The sequence below is a fragment of the Chrysemys picta genome, chromosome 2 (assembly GCF_011386835.1).
Source record: "Chrysemys picta bellii isolate R12L10 chromosome 2, ASM1138683v2, whole genome shotgun sequence".
NCBI lineage: Eukaryota > Metazoa > Chordata > Testudines > Emydidae > Chrysemys > Chrysemys picta.
The window spans coordinates 269,223,848-269,251,375 of NC_088792.1; the positions used below are offsets into that span (position 1 = coordinate 269,223,848).

General features: G+C 40.5%; 1 protein-coding gene across 2 annotated transcripts in view; it reads left to right on the forward strand.

The window, feature by feature from the left end:
• FER1L6 (fer-1 like family member 6) overlaps positions 1-27,528 on the forward strand; it is a 147,034-nt gene that overhangs the window by 25,955 nt on the left and 93,551 nt on the right. The window contains exons 1-6 of one of the 2 annotated variants that reach the window (XM_005288782.5): positions 4,969-5,130; positions 16,959-17,041; positions 20,169-20,298; positions 21,926-21,980; positions 22,095-22,226; positions 22,810-22,872. In XM_005288782.5, coding sequence (XP_005288839.3) covers positions 5,096-5,130; positions 16,959-17,041; positions 20,169-20,298; positions 21,926-21,980; positions 22,095-22,226; positions 22,810-22,872 — 498 coding nt within the window. In that variant the 5' untranslated portion in view covers positions 4,969-5,095. Of the gene's footprint in view, positions 1-4,968; positions 5,131-16,958; positions 17,042-20,168; positions 20,299-21,925; positions 21,981-22,094; positions 22,227-22,809; positions 22,873-27,528 lie in introns of those variants that run through there. The other variant, XM_065586105.1, reaches the window with a different exon arrangement.

Below are 27,528 nucleotides of genomic sequence, written 5' to 3' on the forward strand. Positions count from 1 at the left end.
CTCTGCTTTCTTCTTTCCACTTCCAACCACTGGGCCACCTGCCCTCCCAATAAAATCATGGGTTAGCGCTAAGTCAGGAATGTTTTATGATCGAGACCTGAGCTGAGTCATATTTTTTAATGAAACGACCGAGGAAAAACCTCTCCTTTTGTAAGCTGTTTAGTTCCATTATGCTGCTGATATATTATGACTTGTTGCTTGATACAGCCCCACCTAAATTTATCATAGTGCCCAAACAAACACCTCCTTTGTAAATACGAAAGTGTTTTCTCATCAGCATTGTATGCATGCGAGGGAAAAAAAAGCACCAGCACACTCTGGCTGCATTGAGCTGCTCTGGACGCAAAGCAACCATCAACTTGGTTTTACTGGTCACTTAAGCGAGGCTAATGGCTGCTTTGCATCTCTGGAGAGGTGGAAAATAGCCTGAGAGGACAAGTGAATCTGGCCTAATAGTGCCAACAGTTTCACACTGATTGGCTTCGTGCTGCTCCAATGAAGTTGATGAATATTTTCCCTTTGACAACAGTGAGAGCTGAAGAGCAGGGCTGGACTCTGAGCACTGGAAAAAAATGACTCTATTAGACTTTTTTATATATATTTTAAATTTTATGCACAATGTGATGATTTCAATGTACATTTTAAATATTTCTGTTCAAATTTAACAAGTCATTTGGGGACTGTTCACCTGAAACTTAAATGTGAACAATAACTAGCAAGGTATGCTCGCTTTGTGCAGACAGCAAGTCAGAATTATTCTGGTGTTATTTATTACTTACATTAGAGTTGTGACCAGAGGCACAAATGAGATCAGGGCCTCGCTATGCCAGGCCCTGTCTATACACATAGTAAGAGACAGTCCCTGTTTGGAGGAGCATACAGCCTAAGTAGACAAGACAGACAAAGGGTAAGAGAAAGGAAGCGTTATCACCATTTTACAGGGGAGGAAGTACAGAGAGATTAAACAATTTGGTTTTGTTTTCTTAAAAATATCTAATTTGTTGTTATTCATTTATTTATGTAATTGTATTGCAGTAGCACTGAGGAGCCTTAGTCATGGACTAGCACCCCGTTGTGCTAGGTGCTGTCCAAACACAGAACAAAAATACAGTCCCTGCCCCCAAACAATTGACATTCTATTTTATAAGACAGGTTAAGGCAGATATAGGCAGACAGGGAGAGCATGAGAAAACAATAAAACAATATTATAGCTTACAATTTATATGTCAGTGGCATCTTGGCTACTGATGTTATTGTCTACTGGATGTTTATATAATGAAGATGCAAACAGCGGGGCTGTGTGGTTGCACTTGTTTATTACTAGCTGATATTCCAGATATCATTATCACTCATGTAGGTTGCTCAGCTGGTGAAGAGGGTTAAAGCTGTAGTGAGAGAACAGGACCAGAGAAGCAGAAGAGAGATTATTATATCTTGATTATTGTGTAATGAATACAGATGATTAAACTGGTTTGCATAAAAACAAACATCTTTCTGAGATTCACAAAAGTCTGGTTTACGCCTCTGCACTTCAGGTTGCCCGCTAGACCTGGAAACGCAAGCACTGACGTTAGTAATAGAACATGCTGTTCTGTCCCATTTCAGTGAAGTAAGAGCATAGATTCACAGAGGCCAAGGCCAGAAGGGACCATTGTGATCAGCTAGTCTGACCTCCTGTACAACACAGGCCATAGAACTTCCCCCAAATCATTTCTAGAGCAGATCTTTTAGAAAAACATCCAATCTTGATTTTTAAAAGTGTCAGTAATGGAGAATCCACCACGACTCCTTGGTAAATTGTTCCAATGGATAATTACCCTCACTCTCAAAAATGTATGTCGTATTTCCAGCCTGCAATTGCATAGTAAAGGCCATATCAGATCTATGGTTCATCTAGTCTAATAGCCTTCCTTCAGAAGTGAAGGGTGCTTCAGAGAGAGAAAGGTGTAACTCCAGCAAAAATTCATCTTAATGTGAGTTACTGTACTATGAGGTTGGCCATGGGATTTCTTCCTCATCCCAGCTAGTGATCAGTGTACACCCCAAAGCCTGGGGATTGATGACCCTTATAATTTTTACATCCATCTCTCCCAACGTTCAGCCTTCTCTTTTTAATATAAGTGGGCAGCTCACTCATGAGATAAATAAGTGAAATAGATGACTGGATGACTTAGGCACTGATTTTACAATGTGATACCCAACGCGGTGGATCCCACTTAATTCATCGCTACTCTACCTATACACATCACATTGCAGGACATTAAATTGCAGAGATTGCTGTTTATGGTTTTCCCTGTGGCCGTAGGGCAGGGTCCCTTGTTCCTTTAACCTTTTCCATTTTTCCTGTATTTTTCTGACAGTTGCTGTTTAAGCAATTGTATTTGGTTTAAACTTAATGTAGTGATCAGTGGATCAGGGAAGTGGCTGGTGAGGAGAGATTGAGGACACCCTCGCTCCTGTCCTAAATGACCATGATAAAAGTACGGATTAAGCCTCCTAGGAATCCTGGGCCCAGGCTTGTCAGGGTTACGAGGACTCTGATACGTGGGAAATTGAAAGAGGAGTCCTCGAGGTCAGGAAGACATCGAGGTAAAGGAAGTTGGGGCGAGAATTCAGATCCTTTTCCGATCCGATTCCACTGGGATAGTGCAGAAGCCAGGGAAGTTCCCCACAATAGCAGGACCATTCGCCGCCTTACACCAGTAAACTGTTCCTCTTTAGCATCATGGTTCACTCCCTCATTCTGTGGGTTGGCAAGGGTTTGGAATGCTGTGGAAACAACCTTGAGGGAAGAGCAGGAGAAAATGGGGCCCTTACCTCTCTGAAGAAGCATCAACCAGATCTTCAGTCAGGGAACGGTGAGCATGTCATGGGTGTGATTGATGGAAGACAAGTTGGGGAAAACCAAAGGATGTTTTTGTTATCTAAATAATTAGACGTGTGTGCACCACTGATTATATTCCAATATTTCATTGACATTAATATTGCATGTTGGGTTTCGATTTATCAAATTTATATTGCAGAAAGACACAACACAGGCCAACATTTTAAAAAGGGACTAGTGATTTGGGATGCCTTCATTCTTGGATACCTATTTAAGAATTTTTAGAGGCCTCTTACAAAAAGATATGGGAAGAAGAATAAATACCAAATGAGTGGGAAAATGGTTAAATAGTGAAGCTGCACTGGAGGAGCATTCAACTGCTGCCCATCCCAAGTAAAGTACTTACATGCATTATCCTGGGCAGAGTAAAGAAAGCAGTAGATTCAAGGCTACAACACTGACAGAGAGGAGAAATCATGCACAGATCAGATAGTAACCTTATGTATCACCATAGAACTGTTGATCAAATGTCAGTCACCATTTTATATGAATTTCATAGATTTCCAAAGATCATTTAATGCAGTGGATAGAACGGTCTTATGCAAGCTACTATGCCACTGTGGGATCCCCCAGAAATTTGTTAACATCATCCACAGTTTCTATAAAAATATGACATGACAAGTAATAATAGTCAATTGACTAAGCCATTCGAGAATGCTACCAGCATCAGACAAAGGTGTCTTTTGTCACCCGTAATTTTCTTATTGGTAATAAGAGGCACCACAGAGTGACCAATGGGTATACAATGGACTCTCACACAGATGCTCAGAGGACCTTGACTTTGCAGACATCAATCTTCTGTCTCATACCCACAGAGACATTCAACCAAAATGAACAATTTTCAGATCTATGTGCAATTAGTAAGGTTGAAAATTAACACCAAGAATATGAAAACCATGAAAATCAGTACACAACAAAAAACGCCCATAACACTTTCTGGGACTGACATAGAAGAGGTTTGACACTTCACATCTCTTGGCAGCATCGTAAACAAAAAGGATGAAATAGATGAAGATGTTAAAGCCAAAATAGCAAAAGCCAGACATGCCTTTGTAACTTTGAAGCCAATCTAGCGAAATAGAAGCTTTGTCCACCAAACCAAACTTTGAATATTTAACACAATTGTAAAGTCTGTCTTACTGTATGGTAATAAAATTGGAGACTTATTAACAGTTTACTATCTAAACTTGAATTTTTCATAAATGTCTGCCTGAGACAAATTCTTAGTATTAGATGTGCAGAAAAAAAATCAGAGAGCTTTGGAGCAGGACAAAACAGAAACGAGTAGGACAGAAAATTACAGAATGAAAATAGAGATGGCTAGGACACTCATGGACGAAAGACACGAGTGACATGACAAGAAAGGTATTGGATTGGAATCCCCAGGGAGAGAGGCGAAGAAGTAGACCAAGGACAACATGGAAATGCGGAATCAAAGCAGAATTGAAAGCTATCAAAATGACATGGGAAGAAGCCAAGACTGCAGCAAGAGATCATCAAAGATGGAAGGTGGCAGTGAAGGCCCTATGTTCTGTATGGAATAAAAAGGCATAACCCAAGTCAAGGTAAGACACCCTCATTTTCAGAAGGCAGGTTCTCAGCCAGGGCTGGATTTATACCTTACGCGTCCATAGGCACAGCATCTTCGGTGCTCCTCCACCTACAGCTGACCTCCATGTTGCACACAGTTTCAGAGAGGTAAGGTGCTCCTAGAATGCTTGTGCCCCTAGGCACATGCCTACTCTGCCTAATTGGAAATCCAGCCCTGTACTCAGCACTTCCTGAAATTCAGGTCCCTTTAAGGAGTCTCAAAGTGGGAATCCAAAGCCACTAGTCACTTTTGTAAATCTTGGCTATAATAGGCTGGGCAATTTTTACTATCCTTTTGGCTCAGAAATGTTATTAGAAAACATTACGTGGCAGGCTCTTTCTTTCTTTCTTTCTTTCTTTCTTTCTTTCTTTCTTTCTTTCTTTCTTTCTTTCTTTCTTTCTTCAGTAGTATTCGGTAAACAAAGATTTCAGTAGACTAAAGGAGAGTTAATGTTTACACAGTCACAGAGTTCTTAGTCCTGGTGCAGTGTTTACCAATCTGACTAACCTGTCACTGCATTTTATACATGCAAGTAGATAAAACATAAATACAGATATGAGGTGGGGAGTATGTTCAGAATGTAACAGGCAATCACTGCAAGAAAAACATTCTCTAACAGGATGGAGCCCTCAGAAAGTACTCCACCGACCCACAGGTATGTCTAAAAGCCTCAAGGATTTCTTCCAAGGCTTAATTTTTATTCAGCTAGTTAAATCTTATGAAATTTTCTTGAAGGAAAGGAAAACTAGCAAACCCCTTAATGTGGTTTAATTGGCTATGTGCAATTAGTAAGGTCGAAAATTAACACCAAGTAGTAGTAATTGCCATTGCTGTTTTATCTGTTCATGTTCCCCAGTTCTTTGGACTTTATCCAGTCATTTACACCTGTACAAAGTCAGTGTACACTTTTTTGAGGTCGGGATGGTGAAGGCTTACACCCACATCAGATGTAAATGACTACATAAGGTGCAAGGAAGTGGAGCTACAGGTCCTGTGTGTATAATCTCTCTCTGAATTTGTGTGTACGTGTCTGTATATAATGTACCAGAGCCTCAGCTGGTGTAAATTGATATGGCTGCATTCCATGGAGTAAAGCCGCTGTATCCCAGTTGAGGATCTGGCCCGTTTTATAATATACTTTGTAATATACTATATTACAAATATTGCGTTCCTGTAAAAGTTGCTGCCTTCCTACAGGACAGAAAGAATTTTAGAGAGACAGGACTGTAAATACAGGGGTAAATCTTGTCTCTGTCTGTTGCATCAGAGGGCCATAACTGCAATAAGATTGGTGAGGTCCACTGCGTGGAGGGCCAGTGGGAAGGGGTTGGTGGTTGGGTATTACACAGGTCTACTGGCCACATGCCTGTGCATTTGGGAAAGTGCTAATGTTATTCAGTGGCCTGGCCCCTAAGTCTCAGCCAAGCCTGGATACTCTGGCTTGGCAGCAGGCAGGGGGAAGAATTCCTCCATCATATAGCACAGATAACTCTGAGGTCTTTTCAGTGTTGTCATATTTTTAGATTTTAAATCATCTGTGATATAGTTTGACACCTTTTCAAAGCATGTAGATTAGCCAGAGTGTGTTGTTATGGTTGTCAAAGGAAGCAAATAATGATCCATTTAGCAAGGTTGCTTTGAATAAACCTGATAGTTCAACTGTCAAATCTGATGTCAGTTATTAAAAATATGTAAATGTTTAGACAAATAGCACTGATGAAATGACCTGTAAGACATCACACTGATGGTATTATATTGATTGATTAGATATTAGAGGTTCAAATGCAATATATGGGAACATATCACTGTGTATCTAATAAAAATTAGTTCCAATACTGGTGCATGCACATGTGCATCAGTTAATTTTAAACAACAGGCTGTCAAATAAGATCATGTATCCAAGGCATTAATCCAGTTACAAGAGGTGCAGGCAAACTTTGGGGATTGGAAGACCTCCATTCAGAAGTGGTCTTGGCACCTGGTCAACAGTGATTCCCTTTGATATGTATCTGGTTGAGTCTGCCCTAGATATCATATGGGTTTGGTGTGTTGTGTTGTGAATAAGCTAAATCTTGAATATGACAAATCCTTTGACCCTTCAAAATGCAAAAATGGTGTAGAATTAGGAAAGATGAAAGTGAGCAAAAGAAGATGGCTAGATCTGTTAGACTGTGCAATAGATTACAAAGGAAATCCCATTATCGAATCATAGTAGGACAAAACATTTTAAAATCTACTGAATTAATGGAGATATCCTATCTCCTAGAACTGGAAAGGACCTTGAAAGGTCATTGAGTCCAGCCCCCTGCTTTCACTAGCAGGACCAAGTACTGATTTTGCCCCAGATCCCTAAATGGCCCCCTCAAGGATTAAACTCACAACTCTGGGTTTAGCAGGCCAATGCGCAAACCACTGAACGATCCCTCCTCCCATACTGTATGGGCTAACAAGTAATGTCTCTCTCTAACCTCTATGATTCTATGAAAAAGAAGCATGAAATGAACTCTTCATTAAACCCTCTATTAAGATGCATCCTGGATTTCATTTGGCAGAATAGAATGGATGAATTTGATACAGTGAATTTCTTTCCTGGGACTTTCTCTAGTGGTATGAATGGAATACTAGTTTGTTGAAAATTGTTACTGAATTAACCAAGAATGTTTACATTACATTATAATTTCTAGCTGATTACTTTTTATATTAAAGTTCCTTTTTACTATAGTAACTAAGTTTTACTCTTAAAAATGACCTGTTTAAATTAGGGAGATAATTTACTTTCCTCTCTGATTTCCCTCCTGTTGAGAGCACTATATATTGGGAAATGAATAAGGAAGCTAGGAGTCTTCCTTTAAAAAATATTTTTTTAGGAAATATGTATAGATGCGAGAATTACATTCCCTTCATTTGCATTTGTTCAGCACAGACAGATTCATGATTATTCCTGTAATAAAATGTTATTGGATTTATTGGAAAATTCCATGGAAAGTTAAGTTTTTACTGAAAGAGTCAGAATTTAAAACATCCAAAAAAAACCACTATGCACAAAACCAGACTCACCTACTGAATTTCACATCAATGTGTGTGAAGAAAGTGAATTTTTCTTTCTTTTATTACATTTTTTTTCAGGCAAATCCAGTGAAGGCCATTGGGACCATGGCAGTTAGGGCTGGTTAATATATGAGCTTCACCAAAACTTTCGCTCATCTCATGAACTAAAATTTTTTTTTGATGGTTCAAAAATGTTGTTTAAGGGCCACCTCACCAACAGCTACTTCTGATAAGAAAGGACCTCGTGGGAGAGGCCAAACAGTCCTGCATAATCCCTCAAAATTAGGCATAAATAGGATTTAAGTAGTGCATATACCTAATGCTGACTATGCTCAAGAGTGAATTCCACCCAAGTCACCCAGCTGGTGGAAAGCACATGCACAAGAGGGTTTTAAGGAAGGAAGAAACAATCTTGTGCACCTGGTATTCTTGTGCATTATATTCTGCGTAAATCCTGAATGAATTTGAAAAGACATAAAGAAAATTCATCTGTTTATACCAAGTCATGGCAAATGTACGGGACTGCTATAGGATCCGTACTAGATATGGGCTTCACAGAGCTCACGCACAGCCTTGAGCTTCTCGAGTTCTTTTGTTTTTCACTCTCCAAAGTGTGAATTATAGTGGCAGTAATAGTAGAGCATATAGTACAATGCGCTCATGATGCCTCCAAGCCACTACTGGATAGACCATATATCCTTACAGCATCAAATTTTAGGAGATTTCAGGAAAATAAACCTAAATCAACCCATTTGAAATATGTCAGTGATGTATAAATACATCAAAATGTCTGTGTTCCCGTCATGGCAAGATTATCTCAGTCGACACTGAACTGGACACACATATATCCCAATGGCTGTTCAGGGCATGCTTGACAGCATCCTATTCATTGGTCATCTTACTTTATCACAACAAATTATGTTAAATAATAAAGTGTGATAAAGATCAAGCTGTTCTCAAGGGTGGCCAAGATCTGCTTGGAGCAGAGTCTGAGGGTGTAGGGAAAGGTGGCTTTTCTGGGACCAGCCAGGTCAGCCCCTGGCACTGGTAAGAGAAGTCTCAGGGGTCAATTTCTGCCCAACTGCCTGTGGGCCTCAAAGAGCTGTTCTAGCAGTCATGAACAGCTGGAGCACAGCAGTACTCTAGCCATGCCCCCTACATGCTTCCTAAACTGGGGATTGACAAAGCGATGGGTAGGTGGCAGAGTCTCTATCCTGGCCTTATGTCCGTGAGGTTCTTCTCTATGCCAGCAGATTTCCTCAGTGGCCAGAGCCACTGGGTGTGCAGCCCTTTTGTTCCAGTAGAGCCAACACACTGGAACCGTAGGTCATTGATGGATTGGGCCTTTCTTCTTCAGCTTCCAAGCTGCAGACCTCTGGTTTCTGAAACCATTTTCTGAAAAAAGAGGATTCCATTTTTCATTTGCGGCAGATGGCTCAAATGGCTTCTGCATCCCAGCTGTACTTGTGAATTGCAGGTCTATTCATGTGAGCTGCAATGGCAAAATGATACCCTATATGTGTGTTGAAGTGAAGTCGACATGTGGCCTTTCCTGCAGCAAGAAGCTACTGTCCTTGCATATTAATTTGTCTAAGGCATAAATTCATACAGAGATTTGATGAGAAGGGGAAATTAAGTTTCACAAGTAGATGATAGGAAAAACTCCAAGTAATTTCAATTTTTAGTAAGGCTTTCTCTTTTGCCCACCTCTTAACAAGATTGAAACAAATTTTTCCAGCTGTCTTCTAACTTGAAACGCAAATTGTAATTATCCGGTTTCTGAGAGAATATCATACCGTGCCAGATGTAATCAGAAAGCATCTGTGAAAGGTAAGGCTTAAATGAAAAAGAAAAGGCATTATAAATCGTTTTGGAAAGTTGGCAAGATAATGTGAAGCTAGCATGGAAAAAGCTAACGGGGAAGCAGTGCAATATACAGTTTGTGTGTACATTTCAAGGAAAGGGAGTAGTGAAACCTAATCTGGAGGATTGGTTGATTTAGGGCTTTGGTAATGGCATCTGGAACCTCCCTTTTCTAGGTCACTAGCCCAAATCCAAGGAGGGTAATGATCAGAAGCTGTTACTCATCTGCTGGAGTGTTTGGTGTCCCATTATTATTGCATTTATTATTTTTATTGAGGAAGTGCCTGTGAGTCCCAGCAGTTATGGACTAGGACCCCATGATGCTAAGCACTGTACAAACAAAGAACAAAAATAGTCCCTGCTCCAAAGAGCTTACAGTCTAAGTAAGTATCTCATGTTAAATGAGTTGATGGTCTCCGTCCACCTTGTAATGGGCAGGTGTTTCTAGATCAGTGCAGATTTCTGGTATTTACCTGATTTAAACAAAACATTTATTTTTTGAGGGTTTATTGTGAACCCTCAAGTTATTCACACAACTAGCTTATGGGAACACATGATACAGTAGAAACTCAGAGGTAAGAACACCAATGTTACGAACTGACCAGTCAACCACACACCTCATTTGGAACCAGAAGCACACAATCAGGCAGCAGCAGAGACCAAAAAAAAAAAAGGGCAAATACAGTACAGCACTTTGTTAAACGTAAACTACTAAAAAAATAAAGGGAAAGTTTAAAAAAAAAGATTTGACAAGGGAAGGAAATTGTTTCTGTGCTTGTTTCATTTAATTTAAGGTGGCTAAAAGCAGCATTTTCTTCTGCATAGTGCATTTTCAAAGCTGTATTAAGTCAATGTTCGGTTATAAACCTTTGAAAGAACAACCATAACGTTTTGTTCGGAGTTACGAACAACCTCCATTCCCCAGGTGTCCGTAACTCTGAGGTTCTACTGTATATTATTGCCATTATCCTTCCTTTTCCCCCAGCCCTCCTTTTGTTTTGTTACTCTCACTTGTTTTATCTTGTCTTAAATGAGCTTGTAAGAACCATGTCTTCCTCAGTATTTGTATAGCACTTACCACAAAGGGGTCAAAATCCTGAGTCCTTGGTGCGCTACCACAATACAAATAATAAATAATATCTTCTGATAAAATCACCATCCGAGGGGGCACACAGTGTCAGGAAGGCCAAGGACAGGAAAGACATGGAGAATGAACTAATTACCTTTTCATCCCAGAAGGTGATCCCTCCAGGTTCCTTGTAGTTTCCCAGTAAAGTGTGCCTTATTTGCCACCAAAAGACCCTATGAACTTGCTGCTTTGCTTTTTATTACCGCTTAGGTATTTTTTCATGGCATGTACTGCGCCCACAGGTGTGATCAATTATAACAAGGCATGAGCATTAAATGCTTTAGTCGCCATTGTGAGATGGTTATTTCCTGGACAGGAGATGACATTGGTACAGCTCTGGTGCCCTGGTCAGAAAGGTCTGACAATTTGCAATGCCATCCTAACAATGGGCACGACTGTACCTGTGCCAGCTGTGAGTGAACCAGTTCGGAAATGTGCTAGCAGCTCTGTCTACTTAGTCGGGGCTTAATGGGATGGGCCATCCCTGGCTGAGCTCTGTCTGGAAAAGTGTGTATTGACTATCTGAAAGTGAGCGTCTGTGGTCACCACCATCTAGAAAGACTTGTCAATGCTCTTTGATGAAGAGTATTAATATGTAAAGAGGAAGGTGCCTCCAGTGACTCCTCTATCTCCAGAGTGTCCATTCAGTGCCCTGGCTGGTTACAAGCTGAATAGATTAGCAGTAGAAGGAAAATATGTCCCTTAGTTTATGTTTAGTGATTAACAAGTCCCTAAAGTGTCAGATAATCTCATTTTTCAACCTTTTCTCTGTCTTTGCCTCTTTTCCCTGTTGGTCATCTCTCCCCAGAGCAAGCGGTTTGTTTAAAAGAACAGAAATGGCGTTATTTTTTGTTCTGATGTTCTTTCACCAGAATAGGAGAGATTGTTGGGAAATTGGAGATTTTGCAAGGATATTGGTGACGATCATATAAGGACCCCTGGAATTTTAATCTATTCTTATCTGAACAGATTGTGGCCTTTTTTTAGTTTCCTTAAAAAAAAAAATCTTCCTAAGAGGTGGCAAACACACCCACATGCCCTGTGTTGGTGGCAGCAGATGGGAGTGAATAACTGATGGGACAAAACATAATGTTATGAAACTTTGTGTAAGAGGAGACAAACTTCTGAGTGGTCACACGGAACAAATCAATAACATTTTTTCTTACATACTGTTTATAAATCTGATCTCCACCCCCCTCTCCTCCCGATGCTGCTTTTGCCACATCTACCTTCCTTCGGATCTGAGAAACCTGTAAAAAGATGAAAGGTCATGACTAGGGCCCTACCAAATTCATGGTCCATTTTGGTCAATTTCATGGCATAAGATTTTAAAAATCACAAATTTCATGATTTCAGCTATTTAAATCTGAAATTTCAAGGTGTTGTAATTTTAGGGGTCCTGACCCAAAAAGGAGTTGTGGGGAGGGTCACAAGGTTATTGTTTGGGGGTGGGGAGGGTTGTGGTATTGCTACTCTTACTTCTGTACTGCTCCTGGTGGTGGCGCTGCCTTCAGAGTTGGACAACTGGAGAGCACCAGCTGCAGGCGGGGAGCCCAGCTCTGAAGGCAGAGCCACCACCAGCAGCAGCGCAGAAGGAAGGATGGCCTGGTATGGTATTGCCACCCTTACTTCTGTTCTGCTGCTGGCAGGGTGCTGCTTTCAGAGCAGGGCACCCGGCTAACAGCCTCCAGTGACCAGTCACTGCTCTGTGGCCACACAGCTCTGAAGGCAGTGCAGAAGTAAGGGTAGCAATGCCGCAGCCCCCCCTAAAATAACCTTGAGACCCCCCTGCAACTCTCTTTTGGGTCAGAACCCCCAATTTGAGAAACACTGGTCTTCCCCATGAAATCTGTATATTATAGGGTTAAAGCACACAAAAGACCAGATTTCATGGTGGGAGACCAGATTTCATGGTCTGTGATGTGTTTTTCATGGCTTAGAATTTGGTAGGGCCTTAGTCATGAGCATAAACTGAACTGTAGAAACTTTTAATTGCTCTAGACGCCTGCAGCTGGCATATCTAAGTCCAGTGGTCTTGCCCAAACAACTAACTTCCAAATCATTAAAATAGCTGCTACTAAATTAAGCTATTATAATCTACTCAGGAGTAACTGAGACAGCTTTGGAATGACTTTACTGAGATACATCATCATCTCTACCAGTCTTTGAAGTGTACCTTTTTCTTGCTGTGTTCCATTATAAAAAAAGGCATTAGATATTTTGGCTCAGGACTGACTATGTTCACGTAGTATATGGCTGACACAGGTGATTTCCCTAAACCTAATTTGAATCCCTTTTCCCAGACATGCTCTAACACTTTCAATCTGCTTTGTGCCATTCTTTCCCCATATTAGCAAGTTATATAGAGCTACTTTAATGCCCTCTGAGTTAATGAATATCTGAGAGATATTTTGATTTTATGTATGAAGAAGGTTGGTAAATGATTTTTTTTCTGTATGAAAAATGTAGACAAAAATGAAACATTTCAGTGTTCTTGCCATTTCAGTTTGATCAGATGCGTGCAAGTGTACATTGCTTGCTTCCTCAGTTCTGTATCTCAGTTGCTTGTGGTAGATTTAAAATCAAGGGGTGAAATCCTGGACCCACTCAAGTCAAATTTTAACTTCAGTGAAGCCAGAAGTTCACCACAGATCTTTATTATTGTTCTTTCCGTTTTACTGGTTATGTCTCTTTCAGTTCTATCATTAATCTGTCTGAGAAGCCTAAAAAAAAAAAAAAATTTGCAAAGCGTTGCTTTATTTCTTAACTGAGTTTTACAGTGGCTGTCTGGTTTGTTCATCGTCTGATTTCTCCTTGCACTATATTTTTGCTGATACTGTTCAAATTTTATCATTTAATTAGTTTTCATTAGGTCCACGTGGAAGGAACCATACATTTTTAGTGCATTATCCCTGTAAGATGCAGCACTGCTCAGATTCCTGTTGGGTCTGGTTATTGGACTGAATCCACTAGCTCAGATAAATACATTTCAGCCTGACCAGGCAGCCTTTCCAGTTTTCAGTAACATTGCCTTCATAATTAGGTGAACTTGGAGGCTCTACAAAATTCATTTTCGCTTGTTTAAGCAACTATCACTTCCACTTACCTCTTAGATGTCTGTGTCTTTTCCCTAGTTGATTCAGACAGTACTTTTTGTGAAAAAATGTTTTTGTTCCTATAGCAGTTTGCATACTTAGGAATTGTTCACACTTACCTGGGGATCCACGACTGGTGATCGATGCATCGGTGGTCGATTTAGTGGGTCTTCACTAGACCCACTAAATCGACCACAGATCGCTCTCCCATCACCTCCGTACTCCACCGGATCGCGAAGAGTAGGGGGAGTCGACGGGAGAGCATCTCCCAGCAACATTGTGTGGTGTGGATGCTGTGGAAGTAGATCTAATCTATGTTGATTTGAGTTACGCTATTAACGTAACTCAAATTGCGAGCTTAGATCGAATTTCCCCTGTAGTGTAGACAAGGGCTAAATTCCTCCAAGGGGAGTAAAAGAAGAGGTACTCATTTTCTACTGTATTTGTTTTAAATACAATGAAAGACCTAACCAGCATTGCCGTTGTTCAATATGGCTTAAGTTAACACCATCTGAATTATTTGCAAGCCTCATTACTGACACTAAGTTCTTAGGAGTTCAGATTTTTGCCTTGGGAATGTGTGATGTCCTTTTTTTCTTGGGGGAAAACTGCATTGTGAGACGCATGCCCACAGAGAGCTGGTCTTGAATTGACATTTTAGTAATAATTTAGTAATAATTAGTATCTTTCCTAGACCTGAAGAGCTCTGTGTGGCTGAAAAGCTTGTCTCTCTCACCAACAGAAGTTGCTCCAATAACAGATATTACCTCACCCACCTTGTCTCTCTAATGTTCTGGGACCGACACAGCTACAACTACACTGCATACATTATTAGCAACAAGCAGTACATAAGAGCCTCCTCCTGGATCCATCTATTTATCCATCTCTCTCTCCTTTCCTCCCTCTCATTGGGAGGACTTTTATTACTCATTCCATATATTATAATAGAATGCATCAGTTTATGCCAAGTGTCAGGTATTTTCAAATTACCTCTCTCACTAATCCTGAAAGGTCTTCACTCCCTCCAACACCTGCGCACCTCATTTGAGATCAACTAGGCTGAACGCTGTTCTATATTCTGAGTGTACGCAGTATATTTTTTTCAGGAACGAAGTATAAAGATTTCCTGCAAAGTGCAGCTTGGGATCAATCTGTTTGGCCAACTGTTTCTAGCTTCCACCGTGGTTATGGTTTTGAAGAGAGGAATTTTTGTTTCAATGGGAATACCACTGAACAGATTCCTCATCCCACCACCCTTCTCTCTACAGTGCATGCACTCCTGGGACACAATATTTCGCATACGCTAAGGAGGAAAATGTTTGCAGGTACCACTTGCTAAAATCGTCACTGATATACCTCCCCAGCCCTAATCTCGTTTCTTGAAACAGAGATCACTCTCACACGCTGAGCTAATATAATTTCCAGCAATTTCACTCGGCAATATTTTCTAAAGAAATTAAGTAGTTTTTATGTAAAAGACATCAGTGTGTGATTGGCATATTCACAGATTCTGAGGCCACAAAGGGCCACTATGATTATCTGGTCTGACACGTGTTTCCTAGAAAAAATTGCTAGGTCAGTTCCCCAGGGTGGCTGATTTGTTTTCTTGGCCTCTCCCCTGCATTGGAAATAGTTTTCCTCTGAACTGGTCACACAGATGAAACTTTTGGCTGTGAAACCCCGTCTGATCGTGGGTCTGCACCGAGGTGCTCCACTGTCTTCCAACTGGCTGTGTCCCCAGTCTGGCTGCTCACCCCTTCATGTGGGTTGGTGAAATGTCAGTGAACGTGTGTACCTCCACACTCAGACTTTTAGCCTCTACACACCCGAGTTTTCAGTTTAGGATCCATTTAAGTTTCTCTGTAGGTTACTAGTCAAGGATACATCTGGGTGACTATTTGTAGTGTGAGACTGGTGGTGCAGTTATTGTTAATATTAAAGTAGTGTCTTTATTGTTTTTATTCTGAAGGAGTTTAAGGGTCACAAGTCAGGAGATGGAGGCTTTGGCAGCCATACAACGTTTGGACCATGAGTCCATGCATCCTTACTCCATCCATTCACAGTTTGGCACCAGTGATGTTACACTGCAATGTGTTACAAAGATGCTGCAGCTGTCTCTTCAGTAGGGTGGACACAAACTTTCCTTGGAAACTGCTTTTTGATGAAAATGATTTTTTTTTTTTTTGCAAAAAGCATCTATTCAAACCTCGAATGATGATGCATGATGGGGAGGTTGATACAGTTGTCCATATTTGAATTTTAAAAATCTTTTTCCTTTAAAAATATCTAGGAAATTACATACAAAAACTATGTGGGTTGCCAAGTCAAGCACTTAAAAGTTAGGAAACAGCAGATATACAGTTGCCCATGCAACATTAATTTGGTACCCTTGTGCATGCACATTATAAAATTTAACAACTTAATCACATAGTTTCTTTTCCACAAGACATTTGCCTCATTTATTGCATGAGTTGGACGCTCAAAGGGTCTGAATAAAAATTGCACAGACATCTGTAAATCTGGCACTTCTTAACTTTCAAGTGCTTGACTTTGCAACCTAAATAACATTTTTTAAAATATATTTTTGTATGTAATTATCTGTATACTTCTGGAATTCAGATAGCAGAGGATGGGAGAAAATGGGCCATCCTTAACCACTGCCCTTGGAACAGAAGTGTGGCATAGGTATCAAGTTAGTAACATGGGAGTGATTATGCAGATGAGCTGACATCATGCTTATGAGAATATTATACATTCCTAGATATATAGTATGGGAGTACTATGTGAATGCCCATCGTAAGGCTCAGAGCATGCCCACTGTGAATGAGATTTTTCCAGAAGCCTGTGCAGACTGACAAGACTGATTCCTGAGTATTTATTATATGTTATAGGGACACCAATGCTGCACTGGGACAGAGAAGTCTTGGAGTCGGCATCTAGCTTTTAAACAAGCAAATACATCTTTGGTCTCATTATGCTCAGTAATTACGTTGTGCGGGAAGTCAATAGAAATAGAAGCTTAGCTTGGCTTTCCTTTCTTGACCTCTGATTGGTTGCCTTTGTTTGAAATAAAGTTACCAGTACGTTCTATAAGAAGTAAATAAATCTATTGCTCTATATGTTCGTAAATTCAAAAATAGAATAAAGCCAGAATAAAGCACAAAAACACAATAGAAAAAGTTTCCTTGTTTGCTTTTATTACTTTTGTAGCAGGGGAAATGGAATATGAACAATCTTACTTGGATATTAATATTCTCTTTGAACAGCGGCTTAAATGAAATTGGATGTCTGTGTGGAACAAAACTTGAAGCTATCATTGCTATGATTTTTTTTTAACTTCTTTTTCAGAAAGGGGCTGTTTGCTGGCATAAAGCTGAAGAAGAAGAAAAAGGGCGAGAAGGGGTTAATTATTGAAAACAAAGGAGCAGCAGGTAAGGCCTATTAAATCAATATTACACCTGGTTAGAAAAGAGAATAAGGGTGAGATTATTTTATCCCTAACTTCACCTGTAAAATCATTTGACTTGAGCCTTACAACTATTGGTTTAAGAAATGATAAAATGGGCAGTAAATTCCATATCAGTCCTAACTAAATATAAAGACAGCCTACTCCTACAGGATTAGCTGTTTGGTCAAAGGCACTCAGATCATATGAGTGCAGATTATAGCATCTGAAATGAGCCTAATGTTATAGAAATAAATGGTCAAAACCATTTTTCCTTTAGGGAAGCACTGAGTATTGGACAGTTCAATCTGTTCTAGATACATATTGATTAAGTTACAGGAAATTTTGAATTCCATCCAGGTCACTGTGATTCCATCCAGAACTTGTAAATCACAAGAGAAAAAACTTAGTGGTTTGTGTGATTGTCAGAAGCCTGAGAGAGAATTATAGTCCAGTCATTTTAAATATTTTTAAAAATTTTATCTAATACATGGATCTTGCATCATTAATTTACACAGGTTCCTATTTCTCCTTTTCCTACTGTTCTTATCTCTTCCAAACTCACATAAAATTCTCCGAGGTGTCTTCCCCCACTACTTTACTCAACTATTCCTATAGCTTTCTCTTTCACCTCCACCACATCAGTTATCTCATACAGAGGGGTTAGTTGAGTCTCATAAATAATAGGTGTGAGGTCATGCTTTGAATTCTGTGGGGTCTTTTAAAATGGGGATTACAGTGTGTTTACGGCAATCTATGAATTGTTATACAGTAAAGAACTGGCTGGTATGTATGTATACCATGACCCTCTATTGTACAGAAACAGAAGTACTTAACTGTGTGTCATAGACACTATATTGCTAACAGCTGCTACATCAAAGGCGATTCTCCTTTAGCTCACATGGCAAGGGCTTGGGCTATTGGAGCAGGAAGATCTGACTTTTGTCCATACTACTGCCATGTAGTTCTGAGGGAGCACAGTGTGCAGCACAGCAATAACCACTAAGTTCCTAGGTGGTCCTGTTTTTTTACAATACGTTACATTGCTGTCACTAGTGAAAACTGCTGCACTTTTCCATGCAAACACTCATGTTTCAGCAACTGCTTAATACAGCAGATTCTGCCATTAGACATCTACATCACTGTGTTGCATCTTCATACACATCATTAGTGCCTTTGATTACTAAACATCTGGACTATGGGAGAAATCTTTTATCATGACAGCAGGTTCCTTCTCGGTTGTGATTGAGGATTTTGTCTCCTGCTGGGGCTCACAAGATGTATCAAAGAAAGAGTACACCGAGGGATTATGTTCCACTGGCTGAATCATTTACATTTTCTATCAGTGAATTCACACAAGGCAATATTTGTGGCTGATCAGTAATGGAAAGGAGTTCTCAGTTATTGCAGGAACTGGGTAGAAGTATCAAAAATATCTGCTCAGATATCAAAATGATAGATAGCATAAGGAAATTTTAAAGGAAAACCATTACGAAATTACTTAAACATTTTTATTGATAAAATGAAACTGAAAAGATGTTTCTTGACAGAATATAATTCTGGCACATGGCCATTCCAGCTGGAAAAGAATTCTGAGTGTGTCAGCCTACAAAGTAAACAAAGTAAAGCAATAAAGTGCAGTCATCAAACACCACATGCTAGAGTAAATAGGACAGGAGCAATGATCATGAGACTGCAGAACAAAAGAAAAATGTAGAGAGGGACCCTTAGGGCTAAATCAGTGCAGCTGGTCCTAATGGAGCAATGCCAATTTATGCCAGTTGAGGTTGAAGTCCTTGGCTTCAATCAGAGCCATACCAATGTTTATGAAGATGCCTCCATGTCCAAGTTTTCCTACCCTGGTATTTACAGGCTTTTCTGTGTCTCCTATCACCATACTACCTGAGTGCCTCTCACACATCATTGGCAGTATCTTCACAACTTCTCAGGAAGGGAGGGAAGTATTATTAGCACCCCCATTTTGCAGATGGGGTACACAGGCATAGAGAGGTTAAAGGAAACACTTTCAAAGGTGTTCTCTGGTTCTGGGTGCATCAGTTTTACCCTTCAAGTGTTTCCAGTTGGGCAGCCAACTTCAGTGGCCTTGCAGGGATCAGTCCTGGGTCCAGTACTATTCAATATTTTCATTAATGACTCAGTTAATGGAGTGGAGAGTCTGTTTATAAACTTTGCAGATGACACCAAGCTGGGAAGAATTGCAAGTAATGTGGGGGACAGGATTAGAATTCTTGAGAAACTGGAGAATTGTTTTGAAATCAACAAGATGAAATTTAGTAAAGACAAACGCAAAGTACTACACTTAGGAAGGAAAAATCAAATGCATAACTAGAAAATGGGGAATAACTGGCTAGGTAGTAGTACTGCTGAAAAGGATCTGGGGGTTATAGTGGATCACAAATTAAAAATGACCCAAAAATGTGATGCAGTTGAAGCACCACCTTCCCCCCCGCAAAAAACTAATATAATTCTGGGGTTATTAACAGGAGTGTTGTATGTAAGACACAGGAAGTAATTGTTCCACTCTATTTGGCACTGGTGAGGCCTCAGCAGAGTACTGATTTTGGGCACCAAACTTGAAAAAGATGATCATATGGACAAACTGGAGAGTCCAGAGAAGAGCAACAATAACGATAAAAGATTAAGAAAACCTGACCTGTGAGGAAGGTTAAAAAACCTGCGTACTGTATATTTAATCTTGAGAAAAGAAAACTGAGAGGGAACCTGGTAACAGAATTCAAATAAGTTAAGGGTTGTTAGAAAGGGGATGGTGATCAGTTGATCTTCATGTCCATTTAAGATAGGACAAGATGTTATTGGCTTAATCTGAAACAAGGGAGATTTAGGTTAGATATGAAGAAAAATTTGCAACTATAAGGATAATTAAGCACTGGAATAGATTACCAAACAGGGTTGTGGAATCCCCTTCATTGGAGGATTTTAAGAATGTGTTAAACACGTGTCAGAGATGGTCTAGTTATACTTGGTACTACATCGGTGTAGAAGGATGGACGAGAGGACCTCCCTTCCAGCCCTACATGTCTATGATTCTATGACAGAAGGGGATATGTTTTCTTTATTTTTTTGTTAATCAGGTGAGCACGATGAAAGTGAGAGTCTTCACCATGAGATGTCTGGAGGACAAGAAGGGGGAGAGGGTGATTTCATGTATGATGACGCTGCATCTTCCAGTGGCTTTGCACCTGCAGGGCCGCAGAGGAAAAGGTACTTTGCTGCATCACTAACATTTCCAGTTATTCCCCATCCTGTTCTTCTTGGTGACAGTGTGGCGACGACGCAGGAAACAGAACGCCAGGTCTGTGGTAGCTAGAGAGCTTCAAAAGCCTCAAGCAAAAAGCCTCCCAGGAAAACTTTCCTGGGGTTTTTATTTCTCTCCTTACTTTGTTTACAACTCTTCTTAGTGGTTACATTCTTGCGCATAGAAAAGCCAGGCAGTATACATGCACATAAGATAACGAACCCATCTCTTGAGCGCGTGAACACCAGCTGCAAAGGTGATGTCAGGTTGCCAATAAGTTTTCCAAACATAGGCGCTAGAACAAGGTCACTCCTGCCTCATTGCCAAGGGAACAGTTTGCCGTTCTTCAAGGCTTGTGATTAGGGAGCAACACATTCCTACAGTGACAGCACTGCTGTTGGCAGCACATCCCATGGCTAGAATATCAACTTGCTGAAAGTACGACTCTCTCACCTGCTGTACTTCTACATGGTAGATTGTGATTGTCACCAGATACAGGTCGCTGCAGAGTGTGAATAATGGAGGGAGGACCAGGATTAAGCTGCTAATGAAAGTGAGTTAGAGAAAGAGGACAGAAATCTTGAGAGTTGTCATGGTTGATGATCTGGGGGAAAAAATGTGAGTCTGATCCAAGTCCCACTGTAGTCAGCAGAAATTCTTTCATTTATTTCAGTGCGCATTGTATCAGACCCTGTATTTATATCTGCTATATATCTATAGCTCTATAATACTCTGCATGTGCAGAGTTACTTCTTATATATGTAACCCTGCTTGCTCAGAGTGGCATCGTGTCCCCCACTAGTGCTGTTTAGGTCCCCTAGAGATTGATGAGCCTGCTACAACCTTGGCTAAGAGACGTGCATCTGTTACAAAATGCTGACCCACACAGGGGTGTCGGCAGTGGGGATCAAATCTGGGACCTCTGGAACTTAATGCATGAACCTCTACTGCCTGAGCTAAAAGACATGTCTCTGTTAGTCAAACCTTTAGCAGGCTTATTAGTCTCCACTGGGCCTAGACACCACTAGTGGGGGACAGAGTGCCACTCCTAGCAAGCAGGGGTTACATATCAATGTATATATATATATAGATATAGATATAGATATAGATAGATATCTCTCTCTCTATATATATATATAAAGAGAGAGAGAGAGAGAGAGAGAACTCTGATGAAGTTAGAATATCATGTCCTGTGTTATGCAGGAGGTCAGGCTAAATGATCATAATGGTTTCATCCAACCTTAAAATCTATGAACTGGATAAGAATCAGACAGAGACCTTCAGTTCCTGGCATTAAATCCCTCTTTGCATTTTCATACTAAGCATTAAGATAACATTTGAAGAAACACAAAGTTGTTTTGGGGAGATATGGAAACACTTGGTATCATTATCCCCAAGAAATATCCCAGGGCTCACATTTGAAGAGACTGCCGGTGATATAAAACCAAGTAGCCTATCTCAAAACTAGTCACTAAAAAATAGTCGTTTCAAGGAAAATGGTACTAAACACATCTCTTGAGCATGTGTCAAAGAACTAAGAATGTAATGTTTTTGATGGGTGATGCATAATATTGTGTTCCATAATTTAAACAGAGCAAAACTGGTGTCCAAAATTCATGATGGCGAAATAAAATCCCAGAATTATCAGGTGAGTAGACTGCAGTGCACACATTTATAATAACACTACTTATGCTAATTAAAATAACTGATGGGATTGAATCTGAGACTGTTTTTGTGCATGTGTTGTATTTATGCCCTGCAGATCGCAATAACAATAATTGAAGCCCGGCAATTAGTTGGTGAGAATATTGATCCAATGGTGATCATAGAGATTGGAGATGAAAAGAAGCAAACGACAGTCAAAGAAGGCACAAATGCCCCATTTTACAATGAAGTAAGTACCTTGCAGTTGGGAAGATGCTGTTTGAAACGGTTGCAGAATGGTGACTGTTCATATTACAGTGACTAGAGATTAATAACTAAAGCAATCTAATCTCTCTGACAAGTGAAGTTTGTCAGCAAGCTGTTTACTTTTAAAGTACGGAAAAGCAAAAGTGACAACTCTGTTCCATCCTGCGTCTCTCAACCTCTCTTTTCACGTTCCCTCCAATCTGATCCACCAAGGATGTGACTCGCCGTGTCTCATTCCTCCTCTACCACTCCCATCCCTCATTCATGAGCTCTTCCCAGACAAGTTCCCCCAACCCACCGTCACACTCTCCAAGTTCAAATCGCTCTGACACTTGCTTTTGCAAGTTACACAAGGAGTTTGATAAAATAACTTCCAAAGCAAACCAAATTATTTCTTCTTCTGGGCTTCCTATCTTCTCTGCCTCTACCTTGTAGATTTAGAGCTCTTAAATAAATGTAGTGTGTGTTTATATTAGATTAGGCCAGAACTTCAAACTCTGTGGCAAATAGTGCTTGCTAAAGACAGCATAAGGACAACACTAATCTGCAATTTTGTTTTTCCACAGTATTTTGTGTTTGACTTCACTGGACCTCAAATGCATTTGTTTGACAAAATTATCAAAATCTCTGTAAGTATTTTGGGAAGTTTTATGTTGTTTTATTAAACAAGGATCAAATATTCAGCTGTGTGTGTTATACTAGGCCTAACAGTGATGTTCATAAAAAGAGAAACAATTTTGTTTTAAATGCCAATGGTATCATGAGGTTGAAACTGTGTGTACTAAGGTAAAGTGAGGGATGGGGAAAGGTAGAAGAGGCAACTGGTAATGACTTAAAGAGACTTAAAACAACCCAACAGTAAGATCCAGTGTGAATTTTCATGGGCATCTTTTTGAAAGTAAATTATAAACTAGTGAACATTGTGTTACTTGGTTGAATATTTGAGTGGTACATTTGCCTCACACTGGCCCTCTGTAGAGGATGAATTTCACCTAGTGTTAATGGAGCCCCATTGTTGTCTTAATCCCTTTAATCTTCAACCTTCACATCAGTTTTTCTCAGTTTACTGACCTGAAACTTTTTTGGGGGGTGGGGGGAGGGGAGGGTTAACTCAGGTCTTCAGATGCAACCCAAGTTCAAATTTGAAAGCTGCATTCCAGCTCTTTAGGCATGAGCAATACCAGTGCTAAGACAATCCTAGCATTTTAATTGTTGCTTGTTATTCAGGAGGAAAAGGAACCCAACTGTAAATTAAGTTGCTATGCTCAGCACTGCATTGACTCTGTTGTAGTGAAACCCCAAGGAGAAAATCCAACTGTCCCAACCAGTCTTGCTTTGAATACTGAAATGAATAAAGATACGGATATTCATTTTGTCAAAGATGGTTTCATGCACCTGGGGAAAGCTGTGTGGCTCTGAATTAACTGCTAATCTCTGCCGGGAATATATTCCTAAAATAGCTGATTCTAGGAATGAAGAAGCATTTAAAGTACGCTATGAGGAATGTGTGTGTTTCGCATAGCATTGAGAGGTTTAATATGTAAAAAAGGTATAGATCGCTTAAGAAGGAAGAATCCCATGCACCACTACAGGCTGGGGACCGACTGGCTAAGCAGCAGCTCTGCAGAAAATGACCTGGGGATTAGAGTGGACCGAAAATCTAGATATGAGTCAGCAGTGTGCCCTTGTTGCCAAGAAGGCCAAGGGCATATTGGGCTGTATTAGTAGGCGCATTGCCAGCAGATCGAGGGAAGTGATTATTTCCCTCTATTCAGCACTGGTGAGGCCACACCTGGAGTATTGTGTCCAGTTTTGGTCCCCCCACTACAGAAGGGATGTGGACAAATTGGAGAGCGTCCAGCGGAGAGCAACGAAAATGATTAGGGGGCTGGGGCACATGACTTACGAGGAGAAGCTGAGGGAACTGGAGTTATTTAGTCTGCAGAAGAGAAGAGTCAGGGGGAATTTGATAGCAGCCTTCAACTACCTGAAGGGGGGTTCCAAAGAGGATGGAGCTAGGCTGTTCTCAGTGGTGGCAGATGACAGAACAAGGAGCAATGGTCTCAAGTTGCAGTGGGGGAGGTCTAGGTTGGATATTAGGAAACACTATTTCACTAGGAGGGTGGTGAAGCAGGGTGGTGGAATGGGTTACATAGGGAGGAGGTGGAATCTCCATCCTTAGAGGTTTTTAAGGCCCGGCTTGACAAAGCCCTGGCTGGGATGATTTAGTTGGTGTTGGTCCTGCTTTGAGCAGGGGGTTGGACTTCCTGGGTCTCTTCCAACCCTAATATTCTATGATTCTATGATCTAATTTGCACTTTCCCCAGAGAGAAATCAGTAGTTGAATGTTTCACACAAGCAAATATAATGATACCAAGGAAGTGCACATTTGTTTCCCATTGAAGCCCAAGATGATGAGAGTATCTAAGCGGGTGTTGGTTTTGGGGTTTGGACAAGTATCTATAGTTTAGGGACAATTCTTCAGACTTCTGTGGAACTACATTGATTTACACCAGCAGAGCATCTAGTCCTATATATGTATCCCAAGCCTTTTTCAAACCTAAAACTGGGCAAGAACTGCTTAAGAGATATGGGGCAGTGCCACTTGCATTCATAGCTAGAAATACCCCAAGCCTGGCCTCTCATGTAGTATTTCAGCATTTCTGCTTCCAGTCCCAGCCTCACATCCAAAAATTTGAAAACTATTAAAAATGGTTCAGTTTGAATTTGGTCAGAGAAACGAACAATGGTTCAAGGTATTGGGAAAGGTTCTTTTTTTGTTTGTTTGTTATGAAGTACTTTGCCCATTTATAACAAAAACACCAGGCCTAGATCAGAACAAGGCCCACATTTGAGTGGCAGAACCAGATGACTGTCTAAGGCTAGGTCTACACTACCCGCCTGAATCGGCAGGTAGAAATTGATCTCTTGGGGATCGAATTATCGCGTCTCGTCGGGACGCGACAATCGATCCCCGAATTGATGCTCTTACTCCACCAGCGGAGGTGGGAGTAAGCGCCGTCAACGGGGAGCCGCGGAGGTCGATTTTGCCGCTGTCCTCACAGCGGGGTAAGTCGGCTCCGATAGGTCAAATTCAGCTACGCTATTCGCGTAGCTGAATTTGCGTATCTTAAATCGACACCCCCCCCCGTAGTGAAGACCTGCCCTAAGAATCACGTGGATCCATGCATACAAAACCTGTTGTTGTAAGATTCATAGAGATCAGGTTTCAGAGTAGCAGCCGTGTTAGTCTGTATCCGCAAAAAGAAGAACAGGAGTACTTGTGGCACCTTAGAGACTAACAAATTTATTAGAGCATAAGCTTTCGTGGACTACAGCCCACTTCTTCGGATGCATATAGAATGGAACATATATTGAGGAGATATATATACACATATACAGAGAGCATAAACAGGTGGGAGTTGTCTTACCAACTCTGAGAGGCCAATTAATTAAGAGAAAAAAAAACTTTTGAAGTGATAATCAAGCTAGCCCAGCACAGACAGTTTGATAAGAAGTGTGAGAATACTTACAAGAGGAGTGTATTTGAAGAGCCAGGATCCAGTCTCAATTTTCATACCATCAGAAGTGCAGGGCTTCAAATGCAGTTATCTTGGTTGGGTGCACAAAGTGGGTATTTTCATGTACGAATGGCCAGTTTGAGGCCCAGCAAGTCAGCGGTGTTAGCAAATTTCCAGTTTGTATTCCAAATTCCAACCTAATGTTGTGGTGTTTGCCTACGTAGCTTGGGCATATAAGGGTGAAATTCACCCTATGCAGAGCGCTGGCACAAGGTCTTTGGACCAGTTAAGCTCTGCTTACACCCTTAATATAAAGCTTCATTGGGGATCAACTAGTGCAAAGGCCCCCTTGTTGGTCTTTCGCACAGATGTGTATTTCAACCCCAATTACGTGCATGTTTTGGTGCCTGGCGCTGTCCAGCAGGATCAAACCCATAGAGCATGGAATTAGTTCTTTGTAAAATACTTGCTGCACGTGAAGAGTAGATATTTTCCCAAGAGAAATAGTTCTTCCATTTGAATTCTATATGTTTATCTACAGATATTTAAAAGATACAAAAGTAATTAGAGCATATTAAATCAATATCTTGCTTATTCATTTTTTCTCCACACTACATCTTCTTCTTTGAATTATACTATAATTACAACAAGCCTTCACCTGGTAAATGTCTGTTATTTTACTTCCACGTCTAATCTTTCTGATTAAGTTTTCCTTCGGTAACTTAGCCATTTGTCAGCATCTGGGTTGAGGGCCTGAATGCCAAGTTTCAACAGAGAAAATGGGCCAGTGCCTCAGCTGGTGTAAATTGACCTAGTTGCATTGAATTCAATGGAGATACTTGACTTACACCAGGAGAGGATTTGGCCCCAAGGTTGTAATGATTAGGTCATAAACAAAATATGGCATTTATAAAGGAAATGCTAATCTAATGCAATGCTAATGTATGCTATTATAATCAGGAATTCATTTCAGTTATCTTGGAACATGGCTTTAGAAAAAGCCAGCATGTTAAGGGAATAAAATTGAATGAGTGAGCAAATACGTGTCCTGGCAAGAAATAGCACCATAGGGGATGGAAAACTTCCTACATTTGCTTGGTTTGAAGCTAGCCTGAGGAGAAGCAAAGTTTAACAGCCTTCAGGACTACTAATCCCTCGCACACTGAATCCGTATTATCATGGAAATGTACAGACTTGTATTTAGAATCCTCAGGAAAGCAAATAATGTAGCAGCACTACCATGCCCAGCAGTTAGTCTAACTGCCATTCGATTTCCATTCTTGGGGGAGAATGGGGCCCTTTTCTGTCTCTCAAGCCCTTAAAAATGAATAGATTTCCTTCTCATTAACATCTTCAGAGACACATTATGGCAACATCCTTTCAATGCTGTAGGCATAATTGATACTGTACTTTCACTCTAAGCCCTTATCCCCACTACTCAGATACATTCTAGGCTGACATTTCTCCTGCTCCTTCTCAGCTGGAAAGTTTGAAGAAAATCCCTTCAGTTATTTTTTGAGTTTATTGATTGTGAAAAAAATCCACCATGGGTTTTTAGCTGTTCAGATGGTTATTGTGCTTTCTTCCCCCCTTCCTCCCTTTCCCCAGGGAGAAAAGAAAAAGAGTTTGATTTGAAACTTCAAACTTGCCTCCTTTACTACATCTGGGTGGAGAGCAGGGAGGATTGGACAGCGGGGGAAGCTTGAGAAATAAGAGTGAAAAAAATATATACAGAGCACTGCACACAAGAGCTGTTAGTTACTT